This window comes from Zophobas morio, unplaced genomic scaffold, assembly GCF_036711695.1.
Source record: "Zophobas morio isolate AGI-343-1 ecotype UQ-CSIRO unplaced genomic scaffold, CSIRO_AGI_Zmor_V1 ptg000021l, whole genome shotgun sequence".
Lineage (NCBI taxonomy): Eukaryota > Metazoa > Arthropoda > Insecta > Coleoptera > Tenebrionidae > Zophobas > Zophobas morio.
In genome coordinates this window covers 23,560,618-23,587,009 of record NW_026972126.1, presented here as the reverse complement: position 1 = coordinate 23,587,009, position 26,392 = coordinate 23,560,618, and the positions used below count along the sequence as shown (strand labels likewise).

The 26,392-nt window shown below is 34.5% G+C and overlaps 4 protein-coding genes across 4 annotated transcripts; 2 read left to right on the top strand and 2 right to left on the bottom strand.

Annotated features, from left to right (window-relative positions):
* Positions 1-2: 2 nt before the first annotated feature.
* LOC135131945 (ATP synthase mitochondrial F1 complex assembly factor 1) lies at positions 3-890 on the top strand. Its single transcript, XM_064059815.1, has one exon. It carries the CDS (start codon positions 3-5, stop codon positions 840-842), a length of 840 nt encoding a protein of 279 aa, XP_063915885.1. The 3' UTR covers positions 843-890.
* Positions 880-7,172, bottom strand: LOC135131946 (uncharacterized protein). Its single transcript, XM_064059816.1, has 4 exons — positions 6,754-7,172; positions 6,362-6,704; positions 1,363-1,583; positions 880-1,314 (listed from the first exon to the last, which is right to left on the bottom strand). The coding sequence occupies exons 2-4, from the start codon at positions 6,631-6,633 to the stop codon at positions 992-994; spliced, it is 816 nt and encodes a 271-aa protein (XP_063915886.1). The 5' UTR covers positions 6,634-6,704; positions 6,754-7,172; the 3' UTR covers positions 880-991.
* On the bottom strand, positions 6,831-16,061 carry LOC135131813 (uncharacterized). The gene is made up of 4 exons (XM_064059664.1): positions 16,028-16,061; positions 13,113-14,782; positions 7,495-7,505; positions 6,831-7,065 (listed from the first exon to the last, which is right to left on the bottom strand). The coding sequence occupies exons 1-4, from the start codon at positions 16,059-16,061 to the stop codon at positions 6,831-6,833; spliced, it is 1,950 nt and encodes a 649-aa protein (XP_063915734.1).
* Positions 16,062-16,532: 471 nt separating this feature from the next.
* LOC135132161 (DIS3-like exonuclease 2) lies at positions 16,533-25,901 on the top strand. Its single transcript, XM_064060143.1, has 5 exons — positions 16,533-16,913; positions 16,961-18,006; positions 25,003-25,127; positions 25,180-25,610; positions 25,664-25,901. Exons 1-5 carry the CDS (start codon positions 16,545-16,547, stop codon positions 25,850-25,852), a joined length of 2,160 nt encoding a protein of 719 aa, XP_063916213.1. The 5' UTR covers positions 16,533-16,544; the 3' UTR covers positions 25,853-25,901.
* The last annotated feature ends 491 nt before the right edge of the window (positions 25,902-26,392 follow it).

Below are 26,392 nucleotides of genomic sequence, written 5' to 3'. Positions count from 1 at the left end.
TTATGGCACCCGTACCTAACCTATTTCTTTCACGAACCTTCTTCCGAATATCCACCTCTGTAATAAAAAGAAGCTTTATGACAACCCAAAGCCGTGCCGAAAAGGCCCTAGAAGACCTCTCGAAAAATGCCTACTACGAAAAGTACGCCGACAAAATCGCCCAGCTCCAGAAAACCTCTCCCCAAGAATTCCTATCCAGAGTCGAACAACTGGAAAAGCACAAAACTCCGACCAAGAAACCGGAACAAGTAACTGAAGGTAAATTTTCGCAACTTCTCAACCCCAAGAAGCCCCTCGACCATGCAGAAGCGTCTGAAGCCCCTCTGGATAAAGTTATGAAAATCGACTTAATCAAAGACAAAAGTGCCGACGAAATCAGGGAAATCTGGCACGAGTATCACGTCCAGAAGAACTTCATAGCGGCTGTGGTTCCCGCACACGATTACGAAGAACTGGAGACGCGAGGTAGGGAATTTCCGACTTTTTTGTTTGCTTTACCTAGGAGCCAAGGATACGAATTTATTATGTCACAGTTTGACAGAAACTGTGTACATTTCACGCCGTTGTTGTACTACCAGGTGCATAAAGAAAACGCGCCGGAGTGTTTAACAATTACGCATTATGTGGAGTTTAAAGATAGCAAGAAGATTGTTTTGATGAGAGGGGAGTACGACAAGAACGTGATTGATTTGAAGGAGGCGCAGTGTCTAGCCAATCAGCTGCAGTTGTATTACGTGAGACCGACGACGGAGAAATTGGAGCTGCTGCAGAGGTTCACGGAAAAGCCTGATGAATTCAAACACATGGATGTAATTAAACAGATTGAGAATTTGTCTTTGTAAATAGAGCGATTGAGTGTAAATAATTATAGCTTAGGAATTTATTAAAAATTATTGTTTTATTGACCGAGGCACTTAGATTTTCCAACAAGTAATAAATAACGATTTAACTATAAAATTGAGCTTACAGTATTGCACAAAATACGTCTACGTCAAAAGCTATTTTTTGGTGTCCTGTACCGTTTTCCACTCTTGGTGTCTTCAAGGCACGGGATTTGGACCAGATTGAAATAAATAGTCCCCATTATGTGCGCCGTGGGTGACGAATTTTGTTTAAGACAAGTATATAACTGGTCGTCGCACAAACAATGCGACTTGGTATACAAGGAATCGTTCGTTATGTTGTATCTCTCCGAAAACGCCCGTACTTTCACGGGACACAAGTCGTGAGCTCTGCAACATTTATCAACGGTGGGTTCGGCCCCCAGGTCGTAGTAGTCTTTGGCTATGTCCCCAGTTCCGCACCATTTAGTTCCTAAAACAAACTAATTCAGGCGAATTTTACAAAAAGCGACTGTGACACCTGGAATGATCCCGCTGAGGAGGACGAAGGGGTTGTTGGCGAGGATTCCCCGGCCGATTGGATGCGTCGTGATGTTTTTAGACAGTTCATTGGTCATGGTTTTGCCGTCTTCGACTTGCTGGCATTGGCGCATTAGGGTTGTCATTTCTTTGAAGGTGATAGCGACGGGGCGCGAGACCTGCTGGAAGTCGCCTAGGGCTTTGATCGCGTCTTCGGGTTCGCTGGAAAAAAACACACTTAGTGGGTTTTTCGTAATGACGTGAATGTAATCTGTTTCCACGTAAAGTAAAAGTAGAACATTGTACCGGCATCGACGATCTGTTTTCACCATAAGCAAATACAATGCGGCTTAAAACGCTTCGACAATTAATTATGCGTAATTATGCCGTTTCACACTTGGCGATTTCGTTACCGTTATCTTTGTTTTGTTGCTTTATCTCGTTATGGTAATTGCATAAAAGTACACATTTTTCAATGCCACATTCGAACCATTTTATTTGTAAGTTTGGAAAGTACGATAAAGTATTATTGTCACACAAACTACCGTCATTATCATAAACTTTGAAGTCGTCTTAACGACCACAATTCGATCTATTATGCACAAAAGCCATCAACAACAAATCAGCTCCTGCCTATTTTTACTTCTCCGTTTATATACCGACTCTTGTGAATATTTAATTGAATTTCGTATCGATTTCCTTTGTCGTTTCAACGGGATTGTGAGTAACGATATCTAAATGTCTACATTTTTCACGTTACGAACGTGAAAAAGTGCAATGTGGGTTATTAGCAAACGTTATTGCAAAATTAGAATGTATGTTAATGCAACAGTTGAATGCAGTTTGTGTGGTAACATGAATGCACTAGTAATTTCTGATGTTACTATTCTACCCACTTATTTTTGGGATTACGTTTAATTAACTAAGAGGTGGAGAATCCGTGGATAGGCATAGCTTCTAATCATGAATGTAAATGTAGGTTTTTCTGACCGTGGTTAATTGCTTTGTACTCTCCATTCGAACAATTAATGTACTTATTAATCGTTATTGTACGAGACACCTAAAGCGCAGACCTTGGCAAAATTAGGAATTTTATACCGACTTACTGACGTAATCAAACGTCAGCTTTTTGTTGAAATTGTTGCACTTTTATCCAAAAACAAAATTTTCCAAGAAATTTCGTCAAAAATAAGTGATCTAAAAGAAAACGGTGTACCACTTGATTTTTTTTTAATTGAAATTCAAAATTGGAGGTGGGTGGGGTTAGTTTGACCGTTTTTGGTACCTTTGAAATTTTGAACATTCGCCTTTTTGAAATTAATTTTGAAAACTCGTAATTTAGGAGGATTATAGTGTTTTGAGCATTTGAAGATTATGATGTTTTGAGGAACTGAGGAATATTATGTTGTGAAGTTTTGAGGCTTATGGTGTTTTCAGGATTTAAGGATTATGTTGTTCTGAGGATTTGAGGACTATGATATTCTGAGGATTTGAAGATTATGATGTTCTGAGGATTTGAGGATTATGATGTTCTGAGGATCTGAGGATAATGCTGTTTTGAGGATTTGAGAGCTGTGGTGTTTTGAGGATAATGGTGTTTTGAGGATTTGAGAATTATGATGTTCTGACGATTTGAGGATTATGGTGTTTTCAGGATTTGAGGTTTATGATGTTCTGTGGATTTGAAGATTATGATTTTCTGAAGATTTGAGGAGTTGAAGATTTTATTATTTTTATGTTTTCAGAAATAAGAAATAAATCTTATGACAAATAATACCACAAAAAAGTCACGATTAGTGCTTTTTTACAGACTAATTTCTATTATAGTCTTTGCCATTTCTATTGAAACACCACTTGTTAATCGTAAATTTGGCAACGTTCATATTCAGACAATTTTCTAACTAAAAGCCGTTGTCAATCAATCGAAAGCTGTCACCAATTGCTAAATTTTAAGCAAAATCAACAAGTGGTGTTTCAATAGAAATGGCAAAGACAATAGTTGCTACTCTCAGTCTATAGAAGAACATATAATTAACCCCGCCCACCCACCCACCCGTTAATTTTATCTACTCTGGATGAAAGGTGGATCTTATACAGAAATAAATTAGTCTCTAAAATAAGAAGACGGAGAGTGGGCGTGGCTAGTACTTGTTAAGATAGGAGTGATTTTGGCAGATGACATACATTTAAAAAAATTAAGGGGTGGGTGGGTGGGGCTAGTGCTTGCAACGGTAAGACTGAACAATACATATTAAGAAAAATCACTGGAATAAAGAGGGGGTGGGTGGGCGGGGCTATTACTTGCCTATAAAAAAATCTTTAGGAAAAAGTTACACTTATCCCCGCCCACCCACCCGTTCTCTCATTTTATTTTCTTCTCAAATAAGAAATAAATCTTGTGACAAATAATACAACAAAAAAGTTATTTTAGCGCTTTTTACAGCCTAATTTCTATTAGTTCCTACTCCCAGTCCAAAGAAGAACATATAAGTAACCCCGCCCACCCTCCCGCCTCCATTTCGGTGATTAATTTTATCTAGTTACTCTAAATGAAAAGGTGGATCTTACACAGAAATCAAATGAGTTTCTAAAATGAGAAGGGGGAGAGTGGGCGTGGCTAAAATTTGTTAAGACAAGAGTGATCTTGGCAAATGACATACCTCTAAAAAAATAAAGGGTGGGTGGGTGGGGCTAGTACTTGCAACGATAAAACTGAACAAAATTAAGAAAAATCACTGGAATGAAGAGGGCGTGGGTGGGCGGGGCTATTCCTGGCCTATAAAATACTCTTTATGAAAAAGTCAAACATATTCCCGCCCACCCACCCGTTCTCCCATTTTATTTTCTTCTGAAGTAAGAAATAAATCTTGTGACAAATAATACAACAAAAAAGTCACCATTAGCGCTTTTTTACAGCCTAATGTCTATTAGTTTCCAATCCCAGTATACAGAAGAACATATAACTAACCCCGCTCACGCGCCCGCCTTCATTTCTGTGATTAATTTTATCTAGTTACTCTGAATGAAAAGGTGGATCTTATACAGAAATAAATTAGTCTCAAAAATGAGAAGAGGGAGAGTGGGCGTGGCTAGTACTTGTTAAGACAAGACTGATTTTGGCAGATGACATACCTCTAAAAAAATAAAGGGTGGGTGGGTGGGGCTAATACTTGCAACGGTAAGACTGAACAATATTAAGAAAAACCACTGGAATGAAGAGGGGGTGGGTGGGCGGGGCTATTGCTTGCATATAAGAGACTCTTTAGGAAAAGGTTAAACTTAGCCCCGCCCACCCACCCGTTCTGTCATTTTATTTTCTTCTTAAATAAGAAATAAATCTTGTGACAAATAATACAACAAAAAAGTCAATATTAGCGCTTTTTTACAGCCTAATTTCTATTAGTTCCCACTCCCAGTCTACAAAAGAACATATAACTAACGCCGCCCACCCACCCGCCTCCATTTCTGTGATTAATTTTATCTAGTTACTCTGACTGAAAAGGTGGATCTCATACAGAAATAAAATTAGTCTCGAAAATGAGAAGAGGGAGAGTGGGCGTGGCTAGTACTTGTTAAGACAAGAGTGATTTTGGCAGATGACATACATTTAAAAAAATAAAGGGTGGGTGGGTGGGGCTAGTACTTGCAACGATAAAACTGAACAATATTGAGAGTAGTAAATGGAATGAAACGAGTGAGTGTGGGCGGGGCTATTACTTGCCTATAAAAAACTCTTTAGGAAAAAGTTACACTTATCAACGCCCACCCACCCGTTCTCTGATTTTATTTTCTTCTCAAATAAGAAATAAATCTTGTGACAAATAATACAACAAAAATGTCATAATTAGCGTTTTTTTTTTCAGCCTAATTTCTATTAGTTTCCACTTCGAGTCTACAAAAGAACACATAACTAACCCCGCCCACCCACCCGCCTCCATTTCGGTGATCAATTTTATCTATTCTGAACGAAAGGTGGATCTTATACAGAAATAAAATTAGTCTCCAAGATAAGAAGAGGGAGAGTGGGCGTGGCTAGTACTTGTTAAGACAAGACTGATTTTGGCAGATGACATACTTCTAAGAAAATAAAGGGTGGGTGGGGCTAGTACTTGCAACGATAAAACTGAACAATATTAAGAAAAATCACTGGAATGAAGAGAGGGTGGGTGGGCGGGACTATTGCTTTCCTATAAAAGACTCTTTAGGGAAAAGTTAAACTTTGGACATGCAAACGATACGGCAGACGTGTAAATGAAAACCATATGAAAACGACAACCAACCATTATAAACCGACCTTGGCAATTAAATAAAAGCAGTGGAGGTAATGTGTTACTTGATTTCCACATTTATGAGATATTTTTCACAGTTTATGGCCTTATTACGCATGCAAGTGTTATCGGTATTTAAAAAAAATAAGTAAATAAAACGATTACTAGTAAATGTTGTTATTTATTTAAATATGTATTAATATCGTGTGGGTAAGTACATAAATGGTTGTTGACTCATTTTGCAAAAAAATTGACGTGAAAAGTTTAATAAAGCGGCAAGTTTTGTAACAATGGCAAGCCGCGTGACAACAGTTGTAAATGACATAAAATCAACGTTTGACGTAAAGGACTAAAACTTTTGTTCATGGTCATACGCAAAATACGACAAATACGTTCACCTAGTAATATTATGTTAGTCAACGCTTCTAGTGTGAATTTTATACTTTCAGAACAACAACTAACGACTAGCTGTAAAACGCCACCGCACCGTAGTATCAGAACATCAAATCCAACATTTGCTAACTTCAACATTTTTTGAAATTGTCGTCAAATAATACATTGATTTCGGATTTGATGGTCAATTTTATCAATTTTCCATCGTCCGCCTGCGCTATTTACGACTTCGTTGTAATTTTAACGCAAAATGCGATACACACCCATGACCTTCATTGCAGATCGATTTCCACAAACAAATAATGTCACCAACTTTCTAAAGAAACCCCCCATACTCACTAAACTTCAATCAGTTCGCAATTCAGCAGCAACTTATCCGGCTCCAACTCCACGATAGCGACCGTCTGGTCGTGAAAGTACACCATCCTAATGGAGTCGTTCTTCACCCTTTTCCCGCTGTAGCTCTTGATATGGAAAGTGTGGTCCCTTTGCCCGAAGTTCCGAAGCGGGCCGATCGCCGGCAGATTCAGCGACCACGAGGGCTTCCCCTGGATGCCCAGCAACCCTACTACGAAAACCACCAAGAAAATCGCATCGTTTCTCTGCACCATTTTCGAAACCGATCAGAGGCGGCACACCGAGCTGTCACATTTCGAAAAGCGATTTTCGCGCGATGAGCATTCTACAACGGTTTCGTTAGACTGGATGCAAGTATTGTTGGGTAAAAGCACATTTTACGCACGCATGCGTGCAGGGACGTTTTTCGAGTTTACACTTCTTGGAGTATCGATTTGGAGAAAACTATTATTTATTTAGAGCGGATGACATGTCTGATGACACTTTTAGCGGGGATTGATTCGGAGGTTTGTTTTTTGGTGGGTTGGTTTCTATTTTTGGTTGGGGCGGCGCTCGATGGGAGGGACGGTATCGATGCTCGGACGCGAGGAATTCGGAGTGAATCAGGTGAGGCGGTCACTTTCTTTTCCGTATAGGTGACCTCGAAACGAAGACTTGAATGAGTGTCTTCGAAGAGAGTTATGTAACTGGTTTACTTTTGGAAGTGATTGATTTCGAGATTGTGTGTCACGAAAACAAAAATAAATGGTTAAAGCGACTTCGAGCACGCACAAACTGGGGGCGAGACTAAAAGTAACTGATATTTTGTTGAGTAACTTTGATTAGGTGGTTGCGTAATGAAGCGTTTTATAATATTACCGCGTTTTCACAAGAGAGTTCGTCATGCGATAACCGACATGAAATTTCGCTTATACATATTAAATTCGGAAACTTTCGAAAATTTACACTTGACTTAGAAACAAGCAGGTGTTTCGGAGCGTCGAGAAACTGAGAACGACTAATGAAACATCACCCGGAAACTATTCAATTCTTCGTATACATATTGTTGGTTGCATAACCATTAAGATTTCGAAAGGATCATTTGTTCCTTAAAAAGTTTTGTGTCATCTACTTACATTTTGTAACTCTGAAATAAAAATTATTAGTTAAAAGTTTCACCTTAAAAAAGACATTTAGCGCCCCTGAGAAGGTTTTACATTAAAACAAAAGATACATGGGGCCCCGAGAAGGTTATACATTTTTAAAAAAGACAGTTGGACATTTGGAGCCTACGAGAAGGTTTTACATTTTCACAAAGGACACTTGCCCCCCCCCCCCCCCCCCCCGAGAAGGTTTTACATTTTTAAAAAAGACAGTTTTGAGCCCCGAGAAGGTTTCACATTAAAAAAAACATATATTTGGCGTCCCAGAGAAGGTTTTACACATTTTTAAAACAGACAGTTGGGACCTCCGAGAAGGTTTCACATTCTTAGAAATATATATTTGGGGCCCGCGAGAAAGTTTTACATTAAAAAAAAGACATTTGGCGCTCCTGAGAAGGTTTTACATCTTCACAAAAGACAGTAGGGACTCCTGAGAAGGTTTCACATTAAAAAAAAAATATTTGGCGTCCCCAAGAAGGTTTTACATTTTTAAAATAAGACAGTTTTGACCCCCGAGAAGGTTTCACATTAAAAAATATATATATTTGGCGTCCCCGAGAAGGTTTTACATTTTTAAAAAAGACAGTTGGGATCTCCGAGAAGGTTTCACATTCTTAGAAATACATATTTGGGGCCCGCGAGAAAGTTTTGCATTAAAAAAAAAGACATTTGGCGCTTCCGAGAAGGTTTTAGATCTTCACAAAAGACAGTAGGGACCCCTGAGAAGGTTTCACATTAAAAGAAAAACATTTGGCGTCCCCAAGAAGGTTTTACATTATTAAAAAAGACAGCTTTGACCCCCGAGAAGGTTTCACATTCTAAAAATAAAATTTAGTTCCCCCGAGAAGGTTTCACATTTAAAAAAAAACGACGGTTGGTCCTTTTTAGTCCTTTTTCGTCCTTTTCGTCCTTTTTCGTCCTTATTATCCGCATTCGTCCTTTTCCTCCTTCTTCGTTCTTTTCGTCCTTTTTAATCCTTTTTCGTCCTCTTTCCTAATTTTCGTCGTTTTTCGTCCTTTTTCGTTCTTTTCAACCTTCTTCGTCCTTTTCCTCCTCTCCGTCGTTTTTCGTCATTTTTCGTCCTTTTTCATCCTTGTCGTCCTTTTTCGTCCTTTTTCGTCCTTGTCGTCCTTTTTCGTCCTCATTATCCATTTTCGTCCTTTCCGTTGTTTTCGTCCTTTTTCGTCCTTTTCGTCCCTTTCGGCCTTTTTCGTCCTTTTCCGTTCTTTTTCCTACTTTTCGTCCTTTTTTGCCCTTTTCGTCCTTGTCGTCCTTTTTCCTCCTTATTCCTACTTTTCGTTCTTTTTTCGTTTTTTTCGTCCATTTCGTCCTTTCTGGACATTTTTCCTTCTTTTCGTTCTTTTTCGTCTTTTTTCGTCCTTTTCGTCCTTTTCCTCTTTTTTCGTCCTTCTTCGTCCTCTTTCCTACTTTTCGTCCTTTTTCGTTCTTTTCGTCCTTTTCGTTCTTTTTGGTCTTTTTTCTTCCTTTTCGTCCTTTTCGTCCTTCTCGTCCTTTTCGTCTTTTTTCGCCCTTTTTCGTCCTTTTCGTCCAGTTTCGCCCTTATTATCATCATTCGTCCTTTTCGTCCTCATTCGTCTTTTTCGTCCTTCTTCGTTTTTTTTTGTCGTTTTTAGTCCTTTTTCGTCCTTTTCGTCCTCTTACGTCCTTTTTCATTTTACTTCCTACTTTTCGTCCTTTTTGGTTCTTTTCGTTCATTTTCGTCCTTTTTCGTCCAGTTTCGTCCAGTTTCGTCCTTATTATCCTCATCCGTCCTTTTCGTCCTTCTTCATCCTTTTTCGTCCTTTTTAGTCCTTTTCGTCGTTTTTCGTCATTTTTTGTCTTTTTTCGTCCTTATTCGTCCGTTTCCCTGTTTTTCGTCCTGCCGCCTATTGTGACACTTATAGTTGTATTAAGTTCATTACAAATTGTATTAAAAACCATTTCTGTTAAATAGGTTTATTTTTAGTTTTTTTTTGGGTTTTTTTGGTTTGTAATCAATATTATAATTATTTTGTTATCTTTATGTAGTTACTCTCACTCTATTAATCAATTATTTGTCAATATATCCTGTAACTGGGTGTAAATACCGTAGGAAATAAAGATTTATTATTTATTATTATTATTATTTTTCGTCCTGTTCGTCCTTTTTGGTCATTTTTCGTCCTTTTCATCCTGTTTGGTCCTTTTTCGTCCTTTTCGTCCTTTTTCTTCCTTTCCGTCCCTTGTGGTCCTTTTTCGTCGTTTTCGTCGTTTTCGTCCTGTTTTGTCCTTTTCGTCCTCTTCGTCCTTTTTCGTCCTTTTTCGTCCTTTTTCCGACTTTTCGTCCTTCTTCGTCCTTCTTCGTCCTTTTCATCCTTTTCGTCCTTTTCGTCCTTTTTCGTCCTTTTTGTCCGTATCATCCTTCTTCGTTCTTTTTCGTCGTTTTCGTTCTTCTACGTCCTTTTCGTCCTTTTTAGTCCTTTTTCGTCCTTTTTCGTCCTTTAGCGTCCTTTCTCCTCCTTTTCATCCTTTTTCGTCCTTATCGTCCTTTTCATCCTGTTTGGTCCTTTTTCGTCCTTTTGGTACTTTTTCGTCTTTTTCGTCCTTCTTCGTCCTTATTATCCTTTTCCGTTCTTTTCGTTCTTTTCGTCCTTTTTTGTCTTTTTTCCTACTTTTCGTCCTTTTTGTCGTTTTCGTCTTTTTTGGTCATTTTCGTCCTTTACGTCCTTTTTCCTACTTTTCGTCCTTTTTTGTTCTTTTCATCCTTTTTCTTCCTCTTTCCTACTTTTCGTTCTTTTTTGTTCTTTTACCTACTTTTCGTCCTTTTTAGTCTTTTTCGTCCTTTCTCGTCCTTTTCGTCCTTTTCGTCATTTTCGTCTTTTTCCGTCCTTTTTCGTCCTTTTCGTCCAGTTTCGTCCTTATTATCCTCGTTCGTCCTTTTCGTCCTTTTCAGTCCTTTTCGTCCTTTTTCGTCCTTTTCGTCCTTTTTCGTCCTTTTTGTCCTTTTCGTCCTTTTTGGTCATTTTTCGTCTATTACGTCCTTTTTCGTCCTTATTATTCTCAAGGTCCTTTTCGTCCTTCTTCGTCCTTTTTAGTCCTTTTTCCTACTTTTCGTCCTTTTTTGTCCTTTTCGTCCTTGTTCGTCCTTATTATCGTTTTTCGTCTTTTTTCGTCTTTTTGGTCCTTTTTCGTTCTTTTCGTTCTTTTCGTCCTTTTTTGTCTTTTTTCCTACTTCTCGTCCTTTTTCGTCCTTGTTGTCCTTTTCGTCCTATTTGGTCATTTTTCGTCCTTTACGTCCTTTTTCGTCCTTATTGTTCTCAATATCCTTTTTTTCCTTCTTCGTCTTTTTAGTCCTTTTTCCTGCTTTTCGTCCTTTTTTGTCCTTTTCGTCCTTTTTCGTCCTCTTTCCTACTTTTCGTCCTTTTTTGTCCCTATCGTCTTTTTAGTTCTTTTTCGTTCTCTTCGTCCTTTTTCGTCCTCTTCGTTCTTTTTCGTTCTTATTCGTCCTTTTTTCTAATGTTTGTCCTTTTTCGTTCTTTTCGTCCTTTTCGTCCTTTTTGGACATTTTTCGTCCTTTTCGACCTTTTCGTCTTTTTTCGTCCTTTTTTCTCCTGTTCGTCCTTTTCGGTCATTTTTCGTCCTTTTTCGTCTTTTTCGTCTTTTTCGTCGTTTTTCGTCTTTTTCGTCCTTTTCGTCCTTTTTTGTCCTTTTTCCTACTTTTCGTCCTTTTTCGTCCTTGATGTCCTTTTCGTCCTATTTGGTCATGTTTCGTCCTTTAGGTCCTTTTTCGTCCTTATTATTCTCAATGTCCTTTTTGTTCTTCTTCGTCCTTTTTAGTTCTTTTTCCTGCTTCTCGTCCTTTTTTGTCCTTTTCGTCCTTTTTCGTCCTCTTTCCTACTTTTCGTCCTTTTTTGTCCTTTTTGGACATTTTTCGTCCTTTTCGACCTTTTCGTCTTTTTTCGTCCTTTTTCCTCCTGTTCGTCCATTTCGTCCTTTTTCGTCTTTTTTTGTCCTTCTCGTCCTTTTCGTCCTTTTTCGCCCTTTCGGTCATTTTTCGTCCTTTTTCGTCTTTTTCATCGTTTTTCGTCCTTGTCGTCCTTTTCGTCCTTTTCGTCCTTTTTGGTCATTTTTCGTTTTTTTTCGTCCTTATTATTCTTTTTCGTCCTATGTGGTCCTTTTTCGTCCTTTCCGTTCTTTTCGTCCTTATTATCCATTTTCGTCCTTTTCGTCTTTTTTCGTCCTTTTCGTCCGTTTACATTTTTAAAAACGACATCGACAGTTGGTTATTTGACGCCCCCGACGAGATTTTACATTTTCACAAAGGAAATTTTGCGCCCTCGAGAAGGCTTTTCGTCCTTTTTAATAATAATAATAATAATACGTTTATTCATTCCAACAGACGTTAGTCTATGGTGGACATGTATACACAAAAAGACATTAAATTCAGCTTAAACTAAACTTACAATTTAAAAAAAATCTAAAAAAAAAAAAATTAAATCTAACATCAGAACAAATATTATGTACATATATTATTGTGCATATCGTGCTAATAACTTTTTTTTGAAAGATGCTTTATTAAAATTAGCGTGAAAAATATCAATGCTATCGTCTAAAGTACAGTTATTATAAAGTCTAATCAAACATGTAATTAAGGGGCTATTAAAGTGATGATAAGAATTTGGAATTTGATAGTAAAAAGTGGATGGATTTCTGCACAATAAACGAGGAACACAAAAGTTAATATTATTTAGTAACGCTGGACAGAATATATCACCACGCACCAATTTCTGCAAAAATACAAAACAAGCAATATTTCGTCTATACTCTAGAAAATTTTCATTCACTATATTAAGAAGAGCTCTTTGGTTACAATGACTAACAGGATAACAGTTGAACATTTTAAAATACAGATACTTAGCAAATTTCCTGTTAACGTTTTCTATAATATTAATATAAATTTGGTGATGAGGTCTCCAAATTATAGAACAGTATTCTAATTTTGACCTAACTAGACTATAATAAAGCTGTTTAATACATAAAATATTATTAAATTCTTTAGTATTTCTACAGATGAAGCCAAGTGTTTTGATAGCTGAATTTGTTATATCAATGATATGAGGAACAAATGACAATGCAGAGTCTACAATTATGCCTAAATCGCGTATTTGATTACAGTTTTCTAGCAAAGTTCCATTAATATTGTAATAAAAATTAAAATTAGTGTCTTTCCTGGAGAATGTAATTTTTCTACATTTTTTTTTATTAAGGCTTAACTTATTCTGTTCACACCACAGCGCTAATTTATCTACATTATCTTGTAAAACTAAACAATCTCTGTTCGTTTTTATTACTTTAGCTATTTTTAAATCATCGGCATATATAAACGCTCTACAACTAATAACATTTAGGACATCATTGAAGAAAACAGTAAATAACAGCGGGCCTAGGTTTGAGCCTTGAGTAACTCCGCTGTTAACAGGAAATAATGTTGACTGGACTCCATGAATTTCACCAAATTGTTCCCTACCAAACAGGAGATTTCTAAAAATCATTACTAGCTGATGACATATTCCTAATGTATCAAGTTTTTTTAACAATATGCAATGATCTACTCTATCAAAAGCTTTGGATAAATCAGTGTATATGGCATCAACTTGAAAGCGATTATCTAAAGCCAAGGATACGTATTCGGTGAATTCACATAAATTGGTGAGAGTGGATCTTCCTTTTATAAATCCATGCTGTTCTAAGGCAATTGTTGAAATACAGTGGGTATACAGGAAGTCTGACATAATACATTCAAATAATTTAGCATAGTTCGATATAAGTGCTATCGGTCTGTAATTTACAATGTTAGCTTTGTCACCAGCTTTAAACACAGGAAATACACGAGAGACTTTCCACATTTGTGGATAAATAGACGACTTTAAAATTAAGTTGTATATATGACATAAAGGTTTTAACAAATACTGAAGACAATCAATCACTAAAAATGCCGGTATATCATCTGGACCACAAACGAAATTTGGTTTAATTTTTTTCGCAGCTTTTAAAATATCACAGTCATTAATCACAGGCAGGTTGAATATGAGATTGTTATCACAGACAGAATTATCACAGATGGAATTATCACAAATAGGATTATCACTTACTAAAGAGCATCGGCAGCTTCCGCAGTATTCACAGTTAATTTTATTACAACTTGATGCAACACAGGGTTTATGGTTGTCATTGGTGTAAACACTTGCGAATTGTGATGCAAATGCGTTCACTATGTCTTGCGGATTAGATATTATAACACCATCACCAGCTGTCATGCAACTGGGAACACAAGTAGTTTTCCTCCTTTTATTTACGAATGACCAAAACTTCTTTGGGTCATTATGAAGTGAATTTTCAGCCTCACTGATGAAGACTTTATAAGCTTGCCGAATATTACGTCGTATGTCGCATTTTAGAATTCTTATTCTATCCAAGTAAGTTAACAATTTACTTTTCCTATAGAGATTCCATAGCCTGTGTTTTTCTTTAATGCTGGATATAATCGTTTTTGTGAACCAGGGAGGGTAATATGTCTTCGCTGATGACGAACACTTCGGAACATAAACATTTAATAATTTATGATTGATATCATAAAAAGTAGAACATGCTGTCTCAACATCCACTGTGTCTAAAACTTCTGACCAGTCAGTTTCAATAAAGGCATTATACAATCTTACTAAATCTGCTTTACGAAAATTAAATTTTACTGTGTTCGATGTTCTTGGAAATGGATTACTTGATTGGTCTTTGATAAATAAATTGATGTCCAAGCAAGGGTGGTGAGCATCTTCACGAACTAATGGAAAATTGCTATTTGTTACTTCAGCTGAGACTTCATCAGTTGTCAAAACTATGTCCAAGATTCTGTTGTTGGAGTTTAAAACTGAATTATGTTGTTTCAAATTATTCATGGAAATGAAGTGAGAATAAATATTGAAGATGTGTGACGAGTTCCGGCCAGATGCACAATCTACTAACTCAGGTATATTAAAATCGCCTACAATAACAACCGGATTTGAAAAATCAATGGCACTTTCAATATACTCAAAGATTTGAGTGTATGCATCAACATGTAATGCTGGCGGAATGTATATCACAACGAAAGTGAAAGTACTATTACCTTGAACTTTGATACCAATAAGATCTATCTCAGGTACCGGAGAAATAAGGTTTAGTCGTTCAGCTTTTCTTCCTTTTCCGTCCTTGTCGTTCTCTTTCGCCCTTCTTCGTCCTTTTCGTCCTGTAAGTTTTTTTTGTCATTTTCGTCCTTTTCGTCCATTTTCGTCTTTTTTCGCCTTCATTATCCTTTTTCGTCCTTTTTCGTCCTTTTTCGTCCTTTTTCGTCCTTTTTCGTCCTTTTTCGTCTTTTCCGTCCTTTTCGTCCTTTTTAGTCCTTTTTCGTCCTTTTCGTCCTTTTTCGTTCTTTTTCTTACTTTTCGTCCTTCTTCGTCCTTTTCATCCTTTTTCGTCTTTTTTCGTCCGTTTCGTCCTTTTCCGTCCTTTTCGTCCTTTTTGGTCCTTTTTCGTCCTTTTGATCCCTTTTCGTTCTTTTTCATCCTTTTCGTCCTTTTTAGACCTTTTACGTCCTTTTCGTCCGTGTACGTCCTTCTCGTCCTTTTTAGTCCTTTTACGTCCTTTTCGTCCTTTTTCGTCCTTCTCGTCCTTTTTCGTCCTCTTTCCTACTTTTCGTCCTTTTTCGTCCTTTTCATTATTTTCATCCTGTTTGGTCCTTTTTCGTCCTTTTCGTCCTTATTATCCATTTTCGTCCTTTTCGTCCTTTTACATTTTTAAAAAAGATAGTTGGACATTTGACACCCCCGAGAAGGTTTTACATTTTCACAAAAGACACTTGGGACCCCCGAGAAGGTTTTTAATTTTTAAAAAAGACAATTTTGACCCCCGAGAAGGTTTCACATTTAAAAAAATATATATTTGGCGTCCCCGAGAAGGTTTTACATTTTTAAAAAAGACAGTTGGGACCTCCGAGAAGGTTTCACATTCTTAAAAATATACATTTGGGGCCCGCGAAAAGGTTTTACAATTTAAAAAAATACAATTGGGACCCCCGAGAAGGTTTCACCTTAAAAAAAAGATATTTGGCGCCCCCAAGAAGGTTTCACATTTTCACAAAACACAGTTGGGACCCCCGAGAATGTTTCACATTTAAAAAAGACACTTGAGAAGGTTTTACATTATAAGAGTATTGTCATCTTTTCGAGAAAGTGGGGTAATTTGAACAATAAAAAATTTGGTATGACGTCATAAACATGATAATACACAATGTAAGAGAAAAGGAGAGAAAAAAACGAAAGGCCAAGTTTGGAATCGAATGCGCGACGTTCGGTATTGTTTTCACAAGAGGAAAAAACTTAATTTTCTATTTTACAAAAAAATATAATCTGAGACGGAGTTTGGAATGCCAGTGCTTGCTTATAAAAGATTCCGTAAAAAAAATTAATATTAGCCTCCACCCGTTTTCTAATACCTGCTACGATAAGAGTGATTTTGGCAGATGACATATTTTATTTACTGTAAAATTGGAATTACCTAAATTCTGTTATATGCAACAAATTTCCGTTCACTTATCTCTCTGTTATCTCTGCTGATAAAGGTAAACAAAATAATGATATATCTTTTATCGCGCGGTCAGAATATCTACAATTGGGATTCCCCGCTAATTTTTTTACCCGTTTTTAGATAGATGTATCTTCATTCGTGATGAGATTAGTAATTAAACTCTAGACTGTCATTAAGCACATTCACGGGAAGTCCATTTGCTGAAGTCAGTCACTCACTCCACACCAATCAGCTCAAACACTATGTTGCCATTTTTTGTAACTCTATCAATAAAGTTTAGCATCTCGAAAAATTTCTTTGATTACTTTTTATCTCTTTTATCGGTCTATAAAAAATAATTTGACTCATTTCTTGCTTTATCTTTCCTTAAATGGACAATGGGGTATGCGAGAACATCAAAACCCTATCAGTTGGTCGCGTGTTTTATGACTGTGAAGTACAAAATGACGCACTTTGCGAAACAAAAAAAGAAAATACAAGAAGAAACAGAAAAACACGACGAATCAAACAACAAGAAATCTGGGCTGGCACAATGTTACCCAAACTACATCTCCCGAGAAGAAGCAAACAACGGTTTGAGGACAGGACACTTCATTAAAGGGATTCTACGCATAAATCCCAATTTTACAAAACAGTCATACGTCACCACGGAAAACTCGTCTGGACCCTGCTACGTTATATCTTCGTTTATTGACAGAAATCGAGCCCTGGATGGAGACGAAGTAATTTTGCAAATGGAGGAGAATAATTCGGAAAATCAAAAAGGACCCCAAGTCGTGTTTATTTCCAAAAAGGTAGTCGTACAAAGCAAATTTTTGTCTTTGTTAATGTGTTAGTTTAGGTGCAATCAAGACTAGCGGTGGGTTTTTTGACACCAGTCGAAAACAACACCAACTTCGCTTTATTTTCACCAAGAGACAAAAGAGTTCCGAAAATGAGCATCCACAAGTCGCAGTGGCCCAAAAATTTCGACTTACACCCAGAGCACTTTAAGGACGTTTTATGCGTTGCGCAGATATGGAAATGGATCAAAATTAAACGAGCCCAAGGAAACATTATAGAGGTTTTAGGAGTTTCTGGCAACTTGAAGTGTGAAAATTTAGCAATTTTGAAAGAGTTTTGCCTTACCGCCTACTGTGGTATCGGTTTATCGTCACACTTTTTACCCGATCTACCTAGAGAAGATTTGCGAATGAAATGCGTTTTTACTATAGATAATTCAGGCACTAGGGACATGGACGATGCGTTGTCATGGCACGAATTACCGAACGGGAACTACGAAATCGGTGTTCACATTTCTGACGTTTCGCACTATTTGAAAGAAGGCACCGCATTGGACGAGACTGTCAAAACAAAAGCCACAAGCGTCTACTTAGTAAACGCTTCGTACAATATGCTACCCGACGATTTGTGTTCTTTGTGTTCCTTAGAACCAAACAAAGAAAGACTCACTTTTTCTATATTTTATGAAACAACTCGTGATGGTATTGTTCTGCGTAAGCGAGGTGCTAAAAGCGTTATTAACTCCTGTGCTGAGTTAACTTACACGCATGCGCAGATGCTCCTAGACGCTCCTAACACAATTTTTGATAGAAACTCCCTTCCACCGATTTATCACGGCTTCACACCTCAAGATTTAAGCAAAGCGGTGAATGCTCTTCAAAAAGTTGCACTACAATGCAAAGAAGAAAGACGTAGAAAGTATGGCTTGAGAAAACAATCACCTTCTGTCACGTTTCGACTTGACCAAGTGACTGGAGAACCTATTGAATTGGTGAAACAAGCATACATTGCGTCGCAGCAACTAGTAGAAGAGCTTATGCTTCTAACCAATGTTACTGTAGCAGAAAGGGTCTATCACTATTTTCCGCAGTTAACTCTCCTGAGGTACAATCGCACGCAAATGTTTTGAGCCTATGGGCGGATCATTTTTGCCTGTCGTCACCGAAGGAGGCGGTCCAAATCGTCCAAGGGCAGAATTTGTAGGTAGGCTCAAACTACAACGAAATTTACGTGTTGACCAAATTCTTACCCTAAATTAGTTTTAATTTTATAAATACTTACTCTGAATTAGTTTTAATTTTATAAATACCCTATCTAAAATGTTCAGAATATGATGGGTCTATACTTTTTGATTTACCATTCCATTAAATTTGTTTATACATACTATTGAAGAAATCAAGAATTGCAAAACTGAATACATAGAAATCTTGTCAATTAGTTAGAAAAAAAAAACCTGTCCTGCTCTAATAACATCGAGAATATGCTCAAAATCACACTAATATTAGGTCTAATTGTGCCGACCATAGTTATAAAATTCACATTAAAGTAAGTCACGGACATTTTTTGAAGTGTATTACATTTCAAAAAGCAAAAAAAATGTTCAGTTTATAAACTTCATAATTTTGGTTTAAAGTTTATCAATCATATTTGACGCTTTATTTTATCCGTTCCATTTGTTATCCTTTACTGCGGTCTCTCTTGGGTCGAGGTGTAACACCGGACCGAACGTTCTTCGACCGATAGGATAATTTATTACTTCCGACATCTTTTCGGTGACAAATTTAATCTTTGCATACTTCAGCGTAGTTAGTGAACTCGTTGTGACCACTGAAATATACAAAGAGTAAATTTTGAAATGGAACGAAAGTCGAAGAATACTTTCAAAGCCACGATCAAAATGTATTTGCTTATCTTCGCCAAAAAATTCATGACGTCATCGTAAAATTTGATATGATGAGTCTATACCTGTGATTTATCATTGCAGTAATATTTTTTAGATTTACTTATACAGCCTGTCTCAAAAAAAGGTCACTTCGATTTTCGATTTTTCGATTTTTCGACCAACAGTTTCATCGAATTAGATTTTTCAGTTTCCATTTTTCTATCAACTTTTCGATTTTATTACTTTCCAATTTTCTGATTTTTCAAGTTTGCGGTATTTTGAATTTTCGAGTTTTCAGTTTTTTCGTTTATCGATTTTTTAATTTTTCATTTTTTTGATTTTTCGATGTTTCGATTTTTTGATTTGCCATTCTTTCAATTTTCGATTTTTCGTCTTTCCACTTTTAAATTTTTGGATTTTTCTGTTCGTCAGCTTTTAGACTTGGCAATTTTTTTGCATTTTTCGATTATATTTTACTTTCCGATTTTTTTGATTTTTGAATTCTCGATTTTTCAATTTTCCGGTTTTTTAATTCTTCTATTCTCGATTTTTCGATTTTCCATTAACCATTAAATTTTCCATTTTTCGGTTGTTTTATTTTTCGACCTTCGATTTTTCAACTTTCGATTATTCTATTTTCCATTTTCTGATTTTACGATTTTTCGATTTGCGATTTTTCGATTTTCGTTTTTCCGCTTTTGTGGTTTTTAGATTTTTCTGTTTGTTTCAGTTTTTATGGTTCTGCAATTTGTTTTATTTTTCCATTTTTCGATTATTTTACTTTCCGATAGTTTGATTTTTGAATTTTCGGTTTTTCCATTTTTCGATTTGGGATTTTTCAATTTTTCGGTTTTTTAATTTTTCATATTTCGATTTTCGATTTTTCAGATTTGTGGATTTGTGTCCGTTTTTTCGATTTTTAGAATATTGATTAATCGAATTTTCGATTTTTGAGCATTTCGATTTTTCGATTATCATTTTTACGATTTTTCAAAATCTCGATATTCCATTTTTCAAATTTTCAATTTTTAATTTTGCTTTTTTCGATTGTTGCTTTTTAGAATTTTCCCTTCTTCAGTTTTTAGATTTCAATTTTGTTACTTTCCGATTTTCCATTTTCGATTTTCATTTTTCCGATTTTTTGATTTTTTAATTTTTAGGCCTTGCAATTTTTTTTACTTTTCGCTTTTTCGAGTATTTGTTTCATCGAATTTTCGATTTTTCGAGTTTTCGATTTTTCGGTTTTTCCATTTTCCGATTTTCCATTTTTAGATATTTTTCGATTTTTTTTTAATTTTTCGATTTTTCTGTTCGTCAGTTTTGAGACTTTGCAATTTTTACTTTTCCACTTTTCTATTATTTTAGTTTTGGATTATTCGATTTTTGAATTTTGTTTTTTTTTTATTTTTCGATTTCCGATTTTTTAATTTTTCGATTTTTCGGTTTTTTAATTTATCGATTCTCGATATTCCGATTTTCGATGTTTCGATTTTTCAATCTTCGATTTTTCAATTTCCAGTTTTCGATTTTCCACTTTTTGATTTTACGATTTTTCGATTTTTCTGTTCGTCAGTTCTTAGGCTTTGCAATTTGTTTACTTTTCGATTTTTCGATTATTTTACTTTCCAATTTTTTGATTTTTGAATTGTCGACTATTAGAGTTTTCAATATTATGAATTTTCGAATTTTCGGTTTCCCTATTTTTCGATTTTTGATTTTTCCATTTTTCGGTTTTTTGATTTTTCAATTCTCGGTTTTTCAATCTTGCAAAGTTTCGATTTTTCAGATTTGTGAATTTACAGTTTTTCGATCGACCTACGTATTAGATTCATTGAATTTTCGATTTTCGGCTTTTCCATTTTTAGATTTTTGATTTTCCAGTTTTGTATTTTCAGATTTTCTGTTTTTCGCGTATCTGATTTATCAAATTTTCGATTTTTCGGTTTTTCGATTTTTCGATATTTGATTTTCGAATTTTCGATTGTTCAGTTTTCCATTTTTCAGCTTTTAGACTTCAATTTTTTTACTTTTCGATTTTCCAAATTTTCGAGTTTCAATTATCAGATTTTTGATTTTTCGATTTTCTTTTTAAATCTTTGAATTTTTCGGTTTTGATTTTTCGAATTTTTGATTTTTCCATTCTTCGGTTTTTAGACTTCAATTTTCTTTCTTTTAAATTTTTCGATATTCTATTTTCCGCTTTTCAGAATTTTCGATTTTCAGTTTTCAGACTTTCGATCATTAGAATTTTGGATTTTTCAGTTTTATGATTTTTCGATTTTTAGAAAATTTGAGTAGTCGAATTTTCGATTTTTTAATTCATCGATTTTTCCATGTTCAATTTTTCAATTTAAATTTTGCGATTTTCAATTTGTCCATTGTCGATTTTTATAATTTTCGGTTTTTCAATTTTTCTATTCTCAACTGTTAGACTTCAATTTTGTTACTTCCCGATTTTTTGGTTTTCGATTTTCCAATTTTCAGAATTTCCAAGTTTCTTTATTCAGATTTTCGATTTTCCACTTTTTCGATTTTAGATTTTTCGAATTTTTGTTTTTCCAATTTTTTGCTTTTTCGATTTTTCTGTTCGTTTCAGTTTTTAGGCTTTGCAATTTTTTCTACTTCATATATATTGATTATTTTAATTTCCGATTTTTTTTATTTTTGTTTTTGATTTTTTTAATTTTCAATATTACTTTTCGATTTTTTGGTTTTCCCGTTTTTTGGGGTTTGTGAATTTCCACTTTTCGATTGACCTAGGTATTTGATTCATTGAATTTTCGATTTTTTAATTAGCCATTTTAATTTTTTGATTTTTACGATTCGTATTTTTCGATTTTCTGTTTTTTGCATTTGTGAATTTCCTTTTTTCAGATTTTTGATTTTGCGCATATTAATCAAATTTTCGAAAAAGTTACCATGCTTAGAAAAACTTCAAAACATCTACAATATTTCAAAGCATTCAATTTTGCTATTCGTGATTTCTTCAATAAAATAAATTGACTCAGTCATTAACTTTTTTGTGACACCCTGTATAACCAAATCTAAAAAATATTAATGCAGTGATAAATCACAAGTATAAAAACTCATCATATTTTATACATTTAAGATAGGATTTTAAATTCACTAATGCAAAAAACAGAAAATCGAAAAATACAAATCGTAAAAATCGAAAATCTAAAAATGGCTAATCAAAAAATTGAAGATTCAATTAATCAAATACCTAGGTCGATCGAAAAGTGGAAATTCACAAACCTCAAAAATCGAAAAATCGAAAATTGAAAAACGGGAAAACCAAAAAATCGAAAATTCAAAAATTTGTAATATTGAAAATTAAAAAAATCAAAAACAAAAATTAAAAAAATCGGAAATTAAAATAATCAAAATATATAAAGTAAAAAAAAATTGGAGTCTAAAAACTGAAACGAACAGAAAAATCGAAAAAGCAAAAAATTGGAAAAACAAAAATTCGAAAAATCTAAAATCGAAAAAGTGGAAAATCGAAAATCTGAATAAAGAACTTGGAAATTCTGAAAATTGGAAAATCGAAAACCAAAAAATCGGAAAGTAACAAAATTCTAACAGTTGAGAATGGAAAGATTGAAAAACCGAAAATTCTAAAAATCGACAATGGACAAATTGAAAATCGCAAAATTTAAATTGAAAAATTGAACATAGAAAAATCGATGAATTGAAAAATCGAAAATTCGACTACTCAAATTTTCTAAAAATCAAAATATCATAAAACTGAAAAATCCAAAATTCTATTCATCGAAAGTCTGAAAACTGAAAATCGAAAATTCTGAAAAGCGGAAAATAGAATATCGAAAAATTTAAAAGAAAGAAAATTGAAGTCTAAAAGCCGAAGAATGGAAAAATTAAAAATCAAAAATTCGAAAATCAAAACCGAAAAATTCAAAGATTTAAAAAGAAAATCGAAAAATCAAAAATCTGAAAATTGAAACTCGAAAATTTGGAAAATCGAAAAGTAAAAAAATTGAAGTCTAAAAGCTGAAAAATGGAAAACTGAACTATCGAAAATTCGAAAATCAAATATCGAAAAATCGAAAAGCCGAAAAATCGAAAATTCGATAAATCAGATATGCGAAAAACAGAAAATCTGAAAATATAAAACTGGAAAATCAAAAATCTAAAAATGGAAAAACCGAAAATCGAAAATTCAATTAATCTAATACGTAGATCGATCGAAAAACTGGAAATTCACAAATCTGAAAAATCGAAAATTTGCAACATTGAAAAACCGAGAATTGAAAAATCAAAAAACCGAAAAATGGAAACATCAAAAATCAAAAAATAGGAAAACCGAAAATTCGAAAATTGATAATATTGAAAACTCTAAAAGTCGACAATTAAAAAGTAAACAAATTGCAAAGTCTAAAAACTGACGAACAGAAAAATCGAAAAATCGTAAAATCAAAAAGTGGAAAATCGAAAACTGGAATTTGAAAAATCGAAGATTGGAAAATCGAAAAATCGAAAATCGGAATATCGAGAATCGACAAATTAAAAAGCCGAAAAATCGAAAAATTAAAAAATCGGAAATCGAAAAATGAAGAAAAAAACGAAAATTAAAAAATCGAATAATCCGAAACTAAAATAATAGAAAAGTGGAAAAGTAAAAATTGCAAAGTCTCAAAACTGACGAACAGAACAATCGAAAAATAAAAAAAAATAGAAAAATATCTAAACATGAAAAATCGAAAAATCGAAAATCGGAAAATGGAAAAACCGAAAAATCGAAAATCGAAAAGTCGAAAAATCGAAAATTCGATGAAACAAATACTCGAAAAAGCGAAAAGTAAAAAAATTGCAAGGCCTAAAAATTGAAAAATCAAAAAATCGAAAAAATGAAAATCGAAAAATCGCAAATCAAAAAATCGTAAAATCAGAAAATGGAAAATCGAATAATCGAAAGTTGAAAAATCGAAGGTCGAAAAATAAAACAACCGAAAAATCGAAAAATTTTATGATTAATGGAAAATCGAAAAATCGAGAATAGAAGAATTAAAAAACCGGAAAATTGAAAAATCGGAAATCGAAGAATTAAAAACGTAAAATCGAGAATTCAAAAATCAAAAAAATTGGAAAGTAAAATATGATCGAAAAATGCAAAAAAACTGCAAAGTCTAAAAACTGACAAACAGAAAAATCAAAAAATCTAAAAATGGGAAGACGAAAAGTCGAAAATTGAAAGAATGGCAAATTAAAAAATCGAAACATCGAAAAATCAAAAAAACGAAAAATTAAAAAATCGAAAAACGAAAAAACTGAAAACTCGAAAAATCAAAATACCGCAAATTTGAAAAATCAGCAAACTAGAAAGTAATAAAATCGAAAAGTTGATAGAAAAATGAAAACTGAAAAATCTAATTCGATGAAACTGTTGGTCGAAAAAACGAAAAATCGAAAATCGAAGTGACCTTTTTTGAGACAGGCTGTATAAGTAAATCTAAAAGATATTACTGCAATGATAAATCACAGGGATAGACTCATCATATCAAATTTTACGATGGCGTCATGCATTTTTTGGCGAAGATAAGCAAATACATTTTGATCGTGGCTTTGAAAGTATTCTTCGATTTGATAAACTTTAAATCAAAATTATGAAGTTTATAAACTGAACATTTTTTTTGCTTTTCAAAAAATGTCCGTGACTTACTTTAATGTGAATTTTATAACAATGGTTGTCACAATTAGACCTAATATTAATGTGATTTTGAGCATATTCTCGATGTTATTAAAGCAGGACAGGTTTTTTTTTCTAACTAATTGACAAGATTTCAAAGTATTCAGTTTTGCAATTCTTGATTTCTTCAATAAAATAAATTGACTCAGTCATTATTTTTTTTGAGTCACCCTGTATGTATAAACAAATCCAAAAAATATTAATGGAATGGTAAATCACAAGTATAGACTCATCATATTCTGAACATTTTAGATAGGGTATTTATAAAATTAAAACTAATTCAGAGTAAGTATTTATAAAATTAAAACTAATTCAGGGTAAGAATTTGGTCAACACGTAAATTTCGTTGTGGTTTGAGCCTACCTACAAATTCTGCCCTTGGACGATTTGGACCGCCTCCTTCGGTGACGACCGCCAAAAATGATCCGCCCATAGGCTCAAAACATTTGCGTGCGATTTTTACGATCTATTTTTTTATTATTATTATTATTATTATTATTTGTTTATTTAGAGTGCATGAACCACCAAACATTGCCAAAATAACTCGTCTAAAAAAAAATTTACAGTCCTTGGGAATCCATATTGAAGTTTCGTCGTCTAAGAAAATCCAGGAATCCATCGACAAATACAACATCGGTTTACTTTTCAAACGCCATATAGATTATTTTCTTAAAATTTTTATTTGTAGATGACGCTTTCGCAGTGGTCCTCAACCGTCTCGTCGGCAAGTGCATGCACAAAAAAAAGTACATATGTAGTGGAACTTCCAAGAATGCCTCCTTTGAACATTTCAGTCTCGGTTTTCCAATATACACCCACTTCACGTCGCCTATAAGAAGATACGCCGACATCGTAACACACCGTCTTTTAGCAACCAGTTTACAATACAGGAAACATTTCAGACTAAAAGTGCCCGAAATTTCAGACATTGCGAACATTTGTAACGGGCAGGAGCTTCGAGCTGAAAAAGCAGCTGACGCTAGTTTTGATTTATACTTGGCTCATTTCGTTGAAAGCCACCAACCGTTTATAGAAGAAGCAGTTGTGTATAACGTGAAAAAGGACTGTTTCGATGTCGTCGTTTTCCGCACGGGACGTTCGCTTCGGGTTTACGCAAACGTGCGATTTTGTATTTGTGAAATTTTACTTATTTATGTACGATTTTGTTGCAGACTTTTGACGAAACGTGGGAGTGGAAATCTGATAAAGTTGTTGTGGAAGGAAACGCTAAAGCGATGTGGAAAATGAGTATTGGGTTTCCGGAAACGTCGTTAGTTGTGGATGTGTTTAGTGTGGTTAAAGTCAAGTTAACGAAAGCGACTAGGTCCAATCGCTTGAAAGCCAACTTGTGTAGGCCATGAAAACCAAATTGTAAAGTTTTACAAGAATAAAAGCATAGATTAATATAGATGCGACATACAGGCTGATTTTGCAAAAACACCCTTATAAATAAATAAAAAAACTTGTTTCGCTACGACTCGTCGCCTGAGAACTTGTTTGATCTACAGACCAGAGCGCGTTCAGGCCAATGTCGACTCTAAGCGTTCAGAAGCGATTTGGTTTGTTTTTTTTGGTACATATTTAGATCATTTTACATATTTTGTTTAACTAAGAATTAATTCTTTATGTATGAATTTTTAAATGTTTTTAGTGACAATTTTTGTAGTTGTTTTCGATACACTGTATGATATTAACAGTGAGAAAAAAATGAAAAATTAAAATAATCGAAAATTCGAAAAATCGAGAAATCTAAAAAAACTTAAAAATTCGGAAAAATAGAGAAATCGACAAACTAAAAGTTAAAAGTTGAAAAATTGGAAAAGCGGAAAAATCAAAAAACGAAAAAATGGAAAACTGGAAAAACTGAGAAACCGAAATAGGCCTAAATAAAAAATTGAAAA